At 29.1% G+C, this 13,906-nt stretch overlaps 1 protein-coding gene across 1 annotated transcript in view; it reads left to right on the top strand.

Moving 5' to 3' along the window:
* Positions 1–13,906, top strand: part of LOC123292520 (nephrin-like) — a 197,046-nt gene that overhangs the window by 134,414 nt on the left and 48,726 nt on the right. The window contains exon 4 of the mRNA XM_044873233.1: positions 10,248–10,358. Within this exon, the coding sequence (XP_044729168.1) occupies positions 10,248–10,358 (111 nt within the window). The remainder of the gene's footprint in view (positions 1–10,247; positions 10,359–13,906) is intronic.

The following is a 13,906-nucleotide window of genomic DNA, read 5'->3' as shown; positions in this document are numbered from 1 at the left end:
TATGTGAATAAGCATTAGTAGATAATTACACTTCACAAGCAAAAGTAATTGACATTTACATAAAATTAGACAGTTATTAAACTTAAATACAATTGTTACATCGTAATTAGTTCATGTGCCTACCGAGTGTTTCATTTGAACCAATCAACGCAAATATTTTGTAATGAGGCTCAATACAAAAAAAATTTTAATGAAAGTTTTTATTTTCAAAATTAAAATCGAATGAGGACACTGAATTTTACCTAAACCTTGCGTACCATTTAAAAGTCATTCAAGTGGAAACGTTTGGTCGATATGATCCAGAGAAGTCAAGTCAAAAGGCTTATAAAAATGAATATGAACTAAAATCGATCCAAATATTGCGATACCTCAGAAATTCTGCATCCAATCATTACATTAACCTCATTTTTACACATTTTGGACCAAAATTACCCCATCCACCGAGTATCATCAAAATCCAAAACAAAAATTTTTTTTGCGATTTTCTCGATTTTATCAAAGGGGTACCCCTTAAAAAAATTGCAAAAAATCGAGAAATTTTATTTATCTCCAATTTCGCTAAAACTCAGTATATAAGGTAATTTTGACCCAAAAATTACAAAAATCGGGTGCATTTGACGCTTGGTCAAATGCAAATATTGCGATATCTCAGAAACTCTGCATTTATAACAATAAAATTTTCACATCCGCTACTTCACTGGACGTGCCATGCAGATAAACTAAAGTGGTTGATTTTTCCCCTTCTTGATTAATAGAGAGAATATTATTTACATTTATGGTATAGCTGTATCATCATTCAGACTTTCAAACTATAACGACATAAACCCAACATACTACTTGTGAGAAGATAGCAGAATAATTAAAATTCTCTCTAATTTTATAAACCACATAAAGTTAACAAAACCTTGGTAACATTACAGACATGCAACAGTTGATCTTTATTTGTCTATCAAATTATTAATACGTGTTTTCCATATACGAAATTCACATCCCTTTTTCAATCCCTTAGGGGATGAATCCAAAAATTCTTTCTTAGCGCTCACTTACGTCATTCAAGGAACGTGTGCACAAAATTTCAGGCTTCTAGGCTCAGCGGTTTGAGCTGTGCATTGATCGATTAGTCAGCTTATATAAGATATATACTTCACAACAAATATTTGCCATTAAAAATCGTAACTTTATAAATTTATGGATAATAAAATACATTAGCTGTGTACAGCTAGCTGTATACATCTCTATAAATATGAAAAACATAATTTCTTCAAATTAAATCATAATTTTCTATGTCATAAAATATACCGACTAATAAATATTATTCCATGGATATATAAATTATGTTATAAAATTATACCCATTAATAAATAAAATAGTTAATAAATAATGCTTTTATTATTACAGACAATGTGAGAGTGTCTTTTTATACCATGCATATAACAAATATACATAGTACATTAAGTTTAGTCCCAAGTTTGTAACACTTTTATAAAACACGTTTATAAAATCATCTAAGTAGTCCACTTTCGGTTGTCCGTCCGTCTGTCAACACGATAACTCAAAAAACGAAAAAAGATACCAAGCTGAAATTTTTACAGCGCACTCAGAACGTAAAAAGTGAAGTCGAGTTCGTAAATGAGCAACATAGATCAATTGGATCTTGGGTCCGTAGAACCCATCTTGGAAACCGTTAGAGATAGAACAAAAGTATAAACGTAAAAAAATGTTCCTTATAAAAAAATATACAACTTTTGTTTGAAACAATTTTTTGTAAACATTACTGTTAACTCACGAGGGTACACATTAGATGCAAATTTTATAATATGTATTAATATGGGATTATCAGTTATGTATGTGTGCTCAGTCATGTATAGGTGTAATGTGATAAAGTAATCAACACTGTCTATACATGATATTTCAACAATTAACTCAGCCAATTGTTTGTTTTAACTTGTTAGTCTTATAAATTTAATATACAATAACCATAAAAACAATGTATTACCTACCTATATGGTATATACCATACATTCATACAACTTTTAACCTTATCAAAAAATCAAACGTCGTCTAACACGACGCGACGGGAAGCATTTTAATAACAATCAGAAAATTCTATCTGTGTATGTACACATTTTATGAAGATATTATTTTAAGATATATAGAGTGTATCATTAATAATGCAAAAATATATAAAACTAATTTTCTTGCACAAAAATAAAGAAAAAAATTGCATATAGCCTTTTTAAAAAAGACTTTTCGAACGAGATATACCTACGATAATGAGATCTTCTTCGATTCGCCTTGTTACAAAAATTGAGAAAAAAGATCCAGAGGAGACGTGGGACACTCAGAATTATATTCCTTTCGTTCCTTGGTGCATTGTAAATGTAGCGCTTACTTTTTTTATTTACAAGATATTTGTTTGAAAATTTAAGATATTAATCCTAGAAGTCAAATACTTGTTTGATTCTTTAAAGAAATTAAATTTTATAGCTACTTTTAGTTTATACTGAATGAAATAATTATAGTATTAGTTTAAAAAAGACATACGTCTGATTTAATAGTCAACCCAATTTGTGTGTACTTACGTTTGAATTGATTAGAATATTTTTTATGATATAACATAAAAATTGCATTGTACTTAAACTATATCTGTTTTCTTTAACTTTATATTCAATCTCTCGTTAAAAAATAATCCAATCTCTCGTTCATATGAAATTTTTTTCTTCTTTCTGGGCAAAGAGAATCACCTTAAATTTTTTTCTGCCCTGTATAAAAGGTGATTATTAATAAAATAAAGTCAAGAAAATAAAATCATTTTAATTCTTTTGAGAATGACTTTTCCATAGTGTCCATTTCCACGAAAAACACTTTAAGATTACCGCGTGCGCTTGCATGGTTGAAATGTAAGCCAAATTGAATTTTTTGGTTTAACAGGACTTGAAAATGGATTTCCACTAGTTATGAACCATTACTACTCAACGAAACTGACTTTAATTGATTTTATTGTTTCATTTTTTTTTTCAGGTAGATCACTTTCGTCGAATTGTACATTACAGTTTATATTATTTAAGTGATTTATTACTCATTTAATGAAAATCAAAAAGAAAAAAAAAGAAACTTGAAACATTAAATTGAAATGATTGCGTGAAAAGTATATTATTTATGTGATCATTAAATTTATGTCTACATGTACTAAAAAGTGTATTTGTTATTACTTTTATTTCTAATCAAACCAAAAAAATACGATTTATGTCTTAATTAATGATTTTGATTTACCAGACTTTATAAACGCTGTAGTCAATCAAATTAATCAAAAATAAAATGTGTAGGTATATTATAAACCGAATTTAATTTTTTGGTAACTTTTGTTCTCAAAAATCAAAAAATCGTTTTTTGATCTTTTTTTAGCACCAGCCACATGTTTTCCATACAAATTTAATTTATTTCAGTACCTATGTCAAAAATACGAAATTCCTAATCATTTCACAATATATTTTCTTAAATCGATGAGCAAACTTGGTAGAAAATTTGGGGTTTCTCAGGAATAAGTTTCAAGATGACGGCGAATGATTTTTTATTTGCAAAACTATTTTTCACCTAATCACATTAAAGTTATCACTAAGGCAAGCAATAAAACGTAAAGGCCACTTCAAAAATCTATTGAACAAAACCGCTTGTTTCCCATCATTTAATGTAGATATCCCCAAATTTCATCCTTCGTTAATATGAACTACATTTTCAAACGATTTTGACATACATTTCAGAACAAAACAACAGTTACATTCGTATGTAGGGAATAAGGGGAAAATTTTATTCATACATAGGGTTGAAATTAAGTAGAATCATAAAATATATATAAAATGGATAAAAAAATATTGTTTTGTATTCAAAACGCGAATAACACAATACACTGACTAGTTATTATTAAAATGGGTTTTTTAACCGATTCAGGTGATGAAACTTACTGTGAAACCAACTGTGACAACGTGCTAGAAAGATATTCACATTCATTGTATTATACCCTCTCCTACGGGCATCAAATAATATATCGTACAGTATGTATCAGGCCTTTAAAATGATATACCCTTGGCTTTATTTTTCAAAATTTTTCTTGCTTGTAATTCATATTTGGTATGAAAGAAAACATTCTAAGTGTTATTACTTTAACATTATATGATAAGATTATATTAGGAATGTAACTTATTATACTCTAAACAATACAAAAACAATTGAAAACAAACAATTGACTGAGTTAATTATTGAAATTCCCTGTATATAAAATGTTGGATTCCAAAAAACAACACAATTAACTATTTGGTTTATTGTGTTTTATCTTCTATAGTTTATATTCTATTTTACAAGACCCATTTGACCTATGTTGTTCATTTACATACCCAAACTCACTTTTTACGACCTGAGCACGCTATTAAAATTTCAGCTTGATATATCTTTGTTTTTTTTAATTGTTGCAAACTTGGGACTAAAATTACTATAAAAATGCGAGTCTTTTACTTCAGTATACTCTATGACTCGAACTATTCGTCGTTAGTTACTCAATTATTGGTGTAATATCTTCGCTTCGGTGAGCAACAAGTGTATTGTTTGGTTTTACAAAAAATAATATACTGATTGGCAATGATAATATTCGATGCCTTATCATTTATAATGAAATTAAAAGGTGATATGATGAGCAAAAATAACCTTTAGAGTAATGTCCAATTAAATATTGTTTGGCGACAAAAGTCTCTGAGATCCAGCGAAATTTGCATAAACATAACTTTAACACATTGTACATTGAGAGAAAGAAAGTATTGTTAAAAAAAGAACCCTTGAAAAAGTTTGATATTCGAATACGAACGTTCCGTAATGAGCAACACAAAAAGTATATGTAATGGAACCAGGAAAAAGAGGTTTGTTTGGATCATAATGGAGATGAGAGGTAGATGATACCATTTGATCACACCGTTTACTTCTCTTCATATATAAACATTATGGAACTGCTGCTATATGTGTGTTTCTGTTGATCCAGATGGTGTATCAGTATGACTGGAGTATGGACTGAATATCATGTTTATTATGCTAGAGAGTTTTCAAAATAATTCATACTGAAAATTATCGCATTTAGGTTACCTGCCATTATTTCTCTTGAAAATAACATCAAATTTGCCTGTATTATCCAAAAAATCGAATTTTTGGACTATATGACGTCATCAGAGTCCAAAAAATTTTATTTTGCTCTATCAAATCCAAATTTTATCCAATTTTGATAAACCAAGTATGTAATCCTACTAAATTTGGGTCATACTTTTCATGTTTGTGACCAAAATTAACCTAGCCCTAATAGGTTTTAAAAATGTTGAGTCCTGGACCCGGAATTAAGCACATAAGTTATAGTTAGCGAAAAATTTACATCACAGCTGAAAAGAATGCCCCAATATTAGTGGATTTCCAAAAAAATTCCAATAACGTCGGTTCAAATTTGCGTGTATTATCAAAAAAATCGAATTTTTTAACTTTATGACGTCATCAGATTCCAAAAAATTTAATTTTGCTCTATTACATCCAAATTTTATCCAATTTTGATAAACCAAGTAGGTAGTCCTACTAAATTGGGGTCATACTTTTCAAATTTGTGATCAAATTTAACCTAGCTCTAATAGGTTTTAAAATTGTGCAGTCCTGTTCCCGGAATTAAGCACATTAGTTATAGTTAGCGAAAAATTTACACCACAGATGAAAAAAATGGCCCAAAGTTAGTGGGTTTCAAAAAAACCCAAATTCCAATAAGATCGGATCTAACTTGCCTTTGTTATCAAAAAATCGAATTTTTTAACTGTATGGACTTTATATAAATTAATGAGCGCCTTTTACATGATTTTTAACTTTTTGTTTTATGTAAAAAACATACGTTTTGTTTTGCGCTTCTATCTCTTATGCTCCGATGGCGGGTGCCTCCTTTGCCACGCCCTATTTACGGGTCTAAACTTACCCTCGTCCTTGTGACAGACCAGCAAACTCCACCGTAAGAGGTGAATCAAGGAAAGCCGTTACTGTGCGTATTTTGTTTTGAAGTTATTACGGTTTTAAGAGCCGTAGGGTATTAGAAACCGAGCAATAATGACGCCAGATCAATGTTTTAATTAATATACAATCTTCCACGACACGTTTTTTATAATTTCCAATAGTAAACAAAAAAAGAAAAGAAGAATCAACCACAATAATTTTGCCCTTACAAAATTAATTTTCGAAGAGGTAAGGTAGGATAAAGTTTGATGTTGGGGAAGTACAGAGGTATCAATAAGCAGAGAACCCAAAAATTAGATTGTAGGTCTAAACAACTTCACTATGCTTCGTGTTCAGTCTTTTCAACTGTTCATCGAGTCTTTTTAATTTCGTATTATGTTTTTTTATTATGAAATTTAATTATTTAAAAAAAAACTCACACTATCAAAAATAGGTATAAATAGAGTTGGTAGTGTTGAATTTAATATATTTAAATTCTAAAAAAAAAACATTATTTTTTGTAAATTAAAGTATAAATTATAACAATAATAATAATTAATGATTTTATTTATGTATAAATGTGTTATATATTATTTTATCGTATAATAAATTATGGAGATATCATATATTTTTTTGTAGGATATCGATTATATTTACACCTCAACTATTAAAATAATTATTTTAAACAACTCTATAAACAAAATTATAATACAGAGTGTTTTTGAAATTTAAAGAATTATTTATAAAAAAACATACCAAAATTCATTATAAAATTGCAAGTGCAACAATCCTTCCGAAAATATAATTGTTTGTGCTAAGAATTCTCACAATATAAATGTTTTCAAACCCTCGACAAATGCGATTTATTCTTGTAACTTATTTTTGGAAACTTAGCTATAAAATATTCTCAATCAGGTCGGTTCAATCGTTTAGGGGCTACGATGCCACTGAGAAGGACATAGACGCACAGATAAACACTCCTTCTTTAATCAATATCAAAGTGATATTCAAGGACATCAGATGAAATGAAAAGGATATATAGAGAGCTATCAATTTTTGGGGCAAATTTTTGGAAATATTGAAATTGAAATATTTGAGTTGAACTTGTTCTTTTGAATTGTTTTGAATTAGGTACCACTTTTTGAAACGAATTGAGCCATGTTTATTTGACCATTCATTTCCATAGTAATTATTTATATATGTTAAAATTATATGTCATGGCTTTTCCAAACTGAATTGATTTTGAAGATCATCGCCAATTTTTAGTTTTTTCGGGTATGTAACCTGCTCAAGCTCCCGCTTCAAGCTCGCACTTGAAACATAGCTAAGAACACTCTGTTAAATTACCTAAATTAAAATCGATTCATCCATTTAGGTGCTACGATGCCACAGACAGACAAACACACAGGCACACACACATAGCGGTCAAACTTATGACATCTCTTGTTTTTAGTACGGGGGTTAATAATTACCAAAAGTGCAATTTTATATACGAGTGAAGACTCAGAAAAGCGTGATTCAACATAAAATCAGTGTCCTTAAAAAATATAACAATCTGTATATGGATATGCATATCGAAGCTTATGTTTATTCTATGTTAAAACTATCCTGTTTGTTGTTATATAAATTAATATAATATACCAACATCATTAAATTGTATCAATATAAATATAAGCGTATACGTAACAAGGAGAGAACAACTTTGTGAATTAGTTTTATACGTAGGTACAACGATCCGTACACCTAAGTAAAGTTCTCGTATCAGTAACGAGTACATCATAAAGCACCTTAAATTTAAAAAAGTAAAATGATAGTAGGTAATCTATAAATAAATCTTCTCTATAAATCAGGGATGGCCAACCTGCGACTCTTTCAAAGATTATTTGTGGCTCTCGATAAATGTAACCGAGATCCCTTTTCATTTTTGTGTTGTTATATTAAACCGTATATGTTTCAAAATGTCTTTTAAATTACTGACAGCAAATACGAAAGACTAATTGCAACTTTGTAATCAATTTCATTTCCGTCCAAGTTAAGAATGGCATGACTATCGAAATGACCCATCGAAAATGGCGCGAACGAACATGTGCAACAACTTTTATATTTAAACATTTCTACGTCACCCACACTTTGCCTAAATAACGTTTGCAATCTGTGAATTATTTTGTATACTTTATTCATTTTAATTAACTAATATTTAACTTTTAAAAAAAGTTTTCTCGGCGAAATTCAATATTATTTTTATTTATGGCAGGCAGTCAAATTATATGAGGGTAGATTTGGTACATAGACTTAAATTGGGAAATTGTGGCTGTTTCCCTATGAAATAGGATTATGAACGTTTGAATTTTGGGTAGGCTAAAAGTTGTCAAGATAAAAAAATATTGGCGACAGAGCAAATCAATTTTCAAATTAACGAAATCAATTTTCTTTATATAACAGGTTTGAAAGAGGTTTTTTTTTAATATCGGCTATTTAAAAAAAATTTTTTGTTTCTTTCAAAAAATTCTCATTTGACAAAAATTCATTATTCTTCCGAGCTTATCATATTCTCTAAATGTTTTACTGTCATCCTTACCTTTTATCATTTATAAAGAGTTTATTAACGCTTTTGTAACTGCTCAAGGAGCTTGGACTATAAACATAATACAGAGGTGGGTGTATAAAATTGTTTCATGTCATTTGTAATTAAAACCTGAACGAGATTGATTTTGTGAATACAAATAAATTGTAATTTTGTTTTATACATATATGAGCTATAAGCCATAGGTGTGTATTTATACGTTCAAAATTATAATTAAAATATTGTTATTAATGTGTTTGGTTTAACATAAGTGTACACAGGTGCGAACAATCGTATCGATATATACGACTGAATTTAGGAATATATTTTGTATAAATTTTAAGGAGTACTAAATATTTTATAAATTCAATTTTACTCAATATAGATAGATTTGAAATCGAAATCAAAACAAGACTATGAAATAAAAAAAGTACGAGCAGGGTAGGTTGAAATTTTGTAGTTAAATTTTCAATGTGGACGATGGATTTTGCTATAACTTCACGAATTTAGACAAAAAGAATGAATAAAATTTTTCGTTATCTGGCTTAATTTTTGAAATACCTGAAAAACCGAAATTTTCAACCTGATTTTGAAAAAGGAACACCCGGTATGAACTATGTCCCTTTCCTACAAATAACTGTATTAGTAATTAATTATCAATATTAGTTTTGTATTTGATACTTTTTGCATTTCTGTGCGATGGTAGAATCTTGCGGATTAAATTATCATTTTTGAAAAGTAAGAACAGCTTGGTGATTGCATAAATTTTAATGCAATCAGTGTATAAAATATGACCCATATAGACGAGATTATTTAAAATGTTAATGGAAACTAGGAATTACGAAGGTTTTTCATATTTCTAATTATAAAATAATTTCTACTTAAGTGAAACAAACCATTACCACAATTTATTCATATGTCATAAATAGCAATGAGGTAAATGTACATTATTACGGGGTAGTACGTAATTCCGGGAGTTTTTTATTTTAATAAAAAAATAAGAAAACTAATTGACAGTAAATTTTTAATTTTAAACAATAACACAGCTTTTAGAACTAAAATATGAACCAAAAAAAATCGATACGTAATCAATTAAATACCCGTACCGATCGAAAAAGAGAGCGATGAAACTAAAAAATTTTTTACATAATAAAGAAAATTTAAAATTAAGTACAAGGAAATTTTATGTTATATGATATTTAATATCCTGATCAAACAAATTGTGGGTAATGTACGCACATATTGGGTTAACTAAAAAATAAGGAGTATGTCTTTTTTAAACTAAGATTACAATGAATTCATAAAGTATAGAAATCATTAACAATAAAATAAGTATTTGGCTTCTTAAATTAATACATTAAATTTTCCAAATTACAATTAAACAAAGAGTTATACACCAAAGTCAAGGGAAAATCACAGCAGTCATAGAATCTAAAGATGATAAAACTTTATTTGGTGTCTAACCGAATGGTATTACTATTTTGAAATCGATTACAAGTGATTTGCGTGGTTTTTCATTTTTGATGTTTTTATTGTATAATTGACGTGAACAAAATAAAATGAATCATCCTATATGTTTGATATATTAAAATATCTGTAACTAGTACCACCATGTTTTACTACATAGTTGAACTCCAGATTATTTACTTACACGACATAGCTATAATTCTTGTGTTTGTTTTAGTGCCACCACAAAAACCAACTATCTTTGATGACAATGGTAAAGAAGTACCGTCAATAGCTGGTCCTTATGTAGAAGATGGTGAAATGAAACTCACGTGCATGGTTTCAGGAGGTGAGTACAAAGTAATACTATAGTATTAGTAGTTGTAGTAGACGAATAAAATTTTATGACTCAATTTTACAAGATGTTACAAAAATGGTAAATAAAATGTTCCAATTCATGGGACATATTCGAATTCATGGATTCAAAATTAAAAAATTATGGTATAAATGGCTGATTATGGGATTTTACCTCCATTTATCAGCACTGTCAAGTATTAACTATATATAAAATACAATTATTTCTTCAAAAGTTACCGCTTTTGCCTTACATCGAAATGAGGAACATACAAATTTTCCAAGTTAAGGACCTAAATGAATATGATTTTTGAAATTTGTGATAATCGATGAAAAACTGTCTATGAAAATTGTTTTTACTGAAATCGAGAGACATTTTTTTCCATTATTTTTACAGTTTTCTAAAAGTCTGTTAATAAATGTTTTGTCTCCAATAATAACAATATCTTTATTCTGGACTTATTCAAACCCAATATAATCAATGCTATAAATACAAAAATGACCCGCTGCACTATTCTTGCCACATTTATAGCCTCACAGACCTAAATTTGAAAATCCAGAAAGTTAAAGGCATAATATCTTGAATTCTTATGTCCAAATGAAGGTGATTAGCTGGTTTTTGTAATTTTTGGAGAAAGGGTGGAGGCAAAAGAGTTGGTGGAAGAAGGATCCGATATACTGTTTGCTACCAGCCTCACAGGTCTCACTTTAAAATTCCAAAGACTTACAGCGTATTAAAGTTGAGATTACGAAAATTCGCCGAGCTGAATACAAATGTAGCGTTACCGGGCGATTTCGGGTCATATCATTTATTAAAAAAAAAATGGAAACATAAAAAAATAAAAAGTTCAATAAGAGACCAAGAGGACCCAAATATTTCTTCCTCGAGGTTGCCTTAGCTTATATTAATTTTTCATGACTATGTTTGCTAATTTTACGCCCTTTGGAGCAAGGTCTATCGCAGGTGTATAAATATCTTATTCATAGAATGGCTCTTAAACAAATTTAATTAACGATTTAGAAGTAAATTATATGTGCACTGTTAGGAATCTATAGCTTTACTTAAATTGAATCGATACGGTCTCCATCTTGAAAACGTTTTTTCTTTTATTTAAGTTGAGCAACTAGAAAAATTGCCTGTATTTACAAATTTGACACATTTCAGAATTGACATCGAAACATGCCATTTTATTTGATAGTAGATACCATTCTGTATATATTATATTAACTATTCGTAATACAAACACCGTTATACATAAACCGAAAGTATGTATGTCGTTCCTTGAAAATAGAATAACATAGAAATGTCACTTCGAACTTGTGTCATATGTGTTATTCGTTATGAACGTGATCATTTTGTCATAATATATTGATAAAGACTACCGTATTTCAATCGAATTACATGAAATTTGTTATAAAAACAATTTCTTTTTCAGGCAACTATAAAATTTACAAACGTCGTACTGTAATTTCATGGTATAATCACGTGGGTCCTATAATTCTACAATGAGAGTGTACTATAGACTTAAAATAAGAGCATAGATTAAGAAATTATAGTTCAGCCGAAATTCTATTTAAATAAGTTCTACAGGTTTCTGCAATTGCTAAGCCAACAATGCAAACTCTTACTCGAATGCAGTAACATATGATAAACTTCCCAAAACTTTTGCTTAGAAATATTTTAAGCTCTAAGCAGAGCTATTTATTTTCTTTACCCACATTCCAAGCCCCGGTCAGACTATTAAAAAACCGGATATCGATACGGTAGATGTTCTATTTCTTTTTCTTTCTCAAAGTATTAGTTGTCATTAGTTATCTTTCATTATTTAAAGTTTATCGATCCCAAAGCAATGAAATTACTTTACTTATGTTTATCTTACTTTATGTTTTAAAAATGGTTCAACGTATAAAAAAATTTTCAGCCGAAGTTTGTGGAGAATTTTATCCTCTACAACTTATTTGTAATAAATGTAAATACGATTGAAAGCAAGGAAACGAGACATTCCTCGACCCTAAATATCGGATAATGCTGGCACGTGACCATATGTGACTTTTGAGACAACATTTGTACTATTAAAATAAAAGTTTGAACAAATATTCAACTCATTTTGTTAGATTCCAAGGTAAAGCCCTAAAATGATTGGACTAATATACTATAGAAATTCGAGTAGGCTCTTTAAAATCGATAAATCAAAATGAAGAAATTAGTTAATTTTTTTCTGAACTAATCTTTCCTTTTAGATGATATACTTGGTATATACTTATTGATTGGAGTAAAAGTTGTACTTTTGAATTGAACTTAGTCAAAGCAATCATTTACACAAAATAAAACACAATACTTGGAGCTAAATAGTCTGATATTCATTTTGTGCAGTAAAAGATAGAAAAACATGTGTTTCTATAGTAGTTGAGAGTATCATCAATAAGTTTTACTATATGCTTATTGCACTAAGTTTTCGAACGGAAACTGAGGTACATATGTATGTATTCTATATACATGTTTTCCGTTCCAAGTTCCATAGCTCCATCTGTGTATAGGTACTACGTATTGCATATTTCTAGGTATGTTCTTCTAACTGTTGTCGTACGTTCTAAGTTATTCACCAACGTGATCAGATATATTTTAGATATTATATAACATAAATTAAGTTATATAAAAACTTAACTTTATATAATATAGTATGTACAGGTTGTCACTTAATCAATAAAACTTTTATCACGTGTTGGTGCGAACCAGAATATTAACACCATAAAAAGAAACTAGTGAGTTTTGGCTTCACCTACTACTTTCTATTTTTAACATAGTTGCAATTTTCCTTTTTTTTAATTTCCATATTCTCAGCTACTGTTGCTACAAAACACTCCCTCAAGATTCGATTATTCTACCCACGCCAACTTAAATTTGTTGGAGGATGTTATTGAGCATAAATGTAGAATATACAAAATAAGTTTAGGGAGAATATGAAACTTAAAAATAGGGTTTCTGAACTGATAACAGTTGTATGTAACTTAATTTTTGCTGCAATTTTTTGTGTAATAATTTTTTTCATTAAATTTAATATTAGAGACCTTTCTGATTTTTTTCCCTTCTTCTTGAGTGACTATTTTGGCCAGTTTGCCTGTTTGATTTTGAGGTTGCTTTGTCTCTATATCAAGCCTGGCTTAATCAGAACTTGATGGTTATCAAATATGTTTTCTATTAAAAAGTGATCGTCACTTGAAGAGCGGTGGCTTAGTGAACGATCTTATATTCTTCTATAAAAGTACAATAATTTGTAGCACTCGATAGAAACCTTCATGATGAAGTTTCTGGAAAAGTGACTGGCTTGGCATCGCAGTCATAAGATATTGTCAATCGTTACTATCGTTACAGAATATAGAACTGAAATATTTGATTTAAACATTTTTCATTTGAAAATTCCTTTCTTGAAACCCCCAGATTACTCTGGTCCCATTGGGGTGAATATTTAATGATTTTCAAGTTTTTAAATTGCTCCAATAACGCCTGTAAAGTTTGATCATTAAATTTCTCTGTATACGTAG

Source organism: Chrysoperla carnea, chromosome 2 (genome assembly GCF_905475395.1).
Source record: "Chrysoperla carnea chromosome 2, inChrCarn1.1, whole genome shotgun sequence".
Lineage (NCBI taxonomy): Eukaryota > Metazoa > Arthropoda > Insecta > Neuroptera > Chrysopidae > Chrysoperla > Chrysoperla carnea.
Note: the sequence above shows the minus strand (reverse complement) of the source record. Positions and strands in the feature narration are given on the sequence as shown.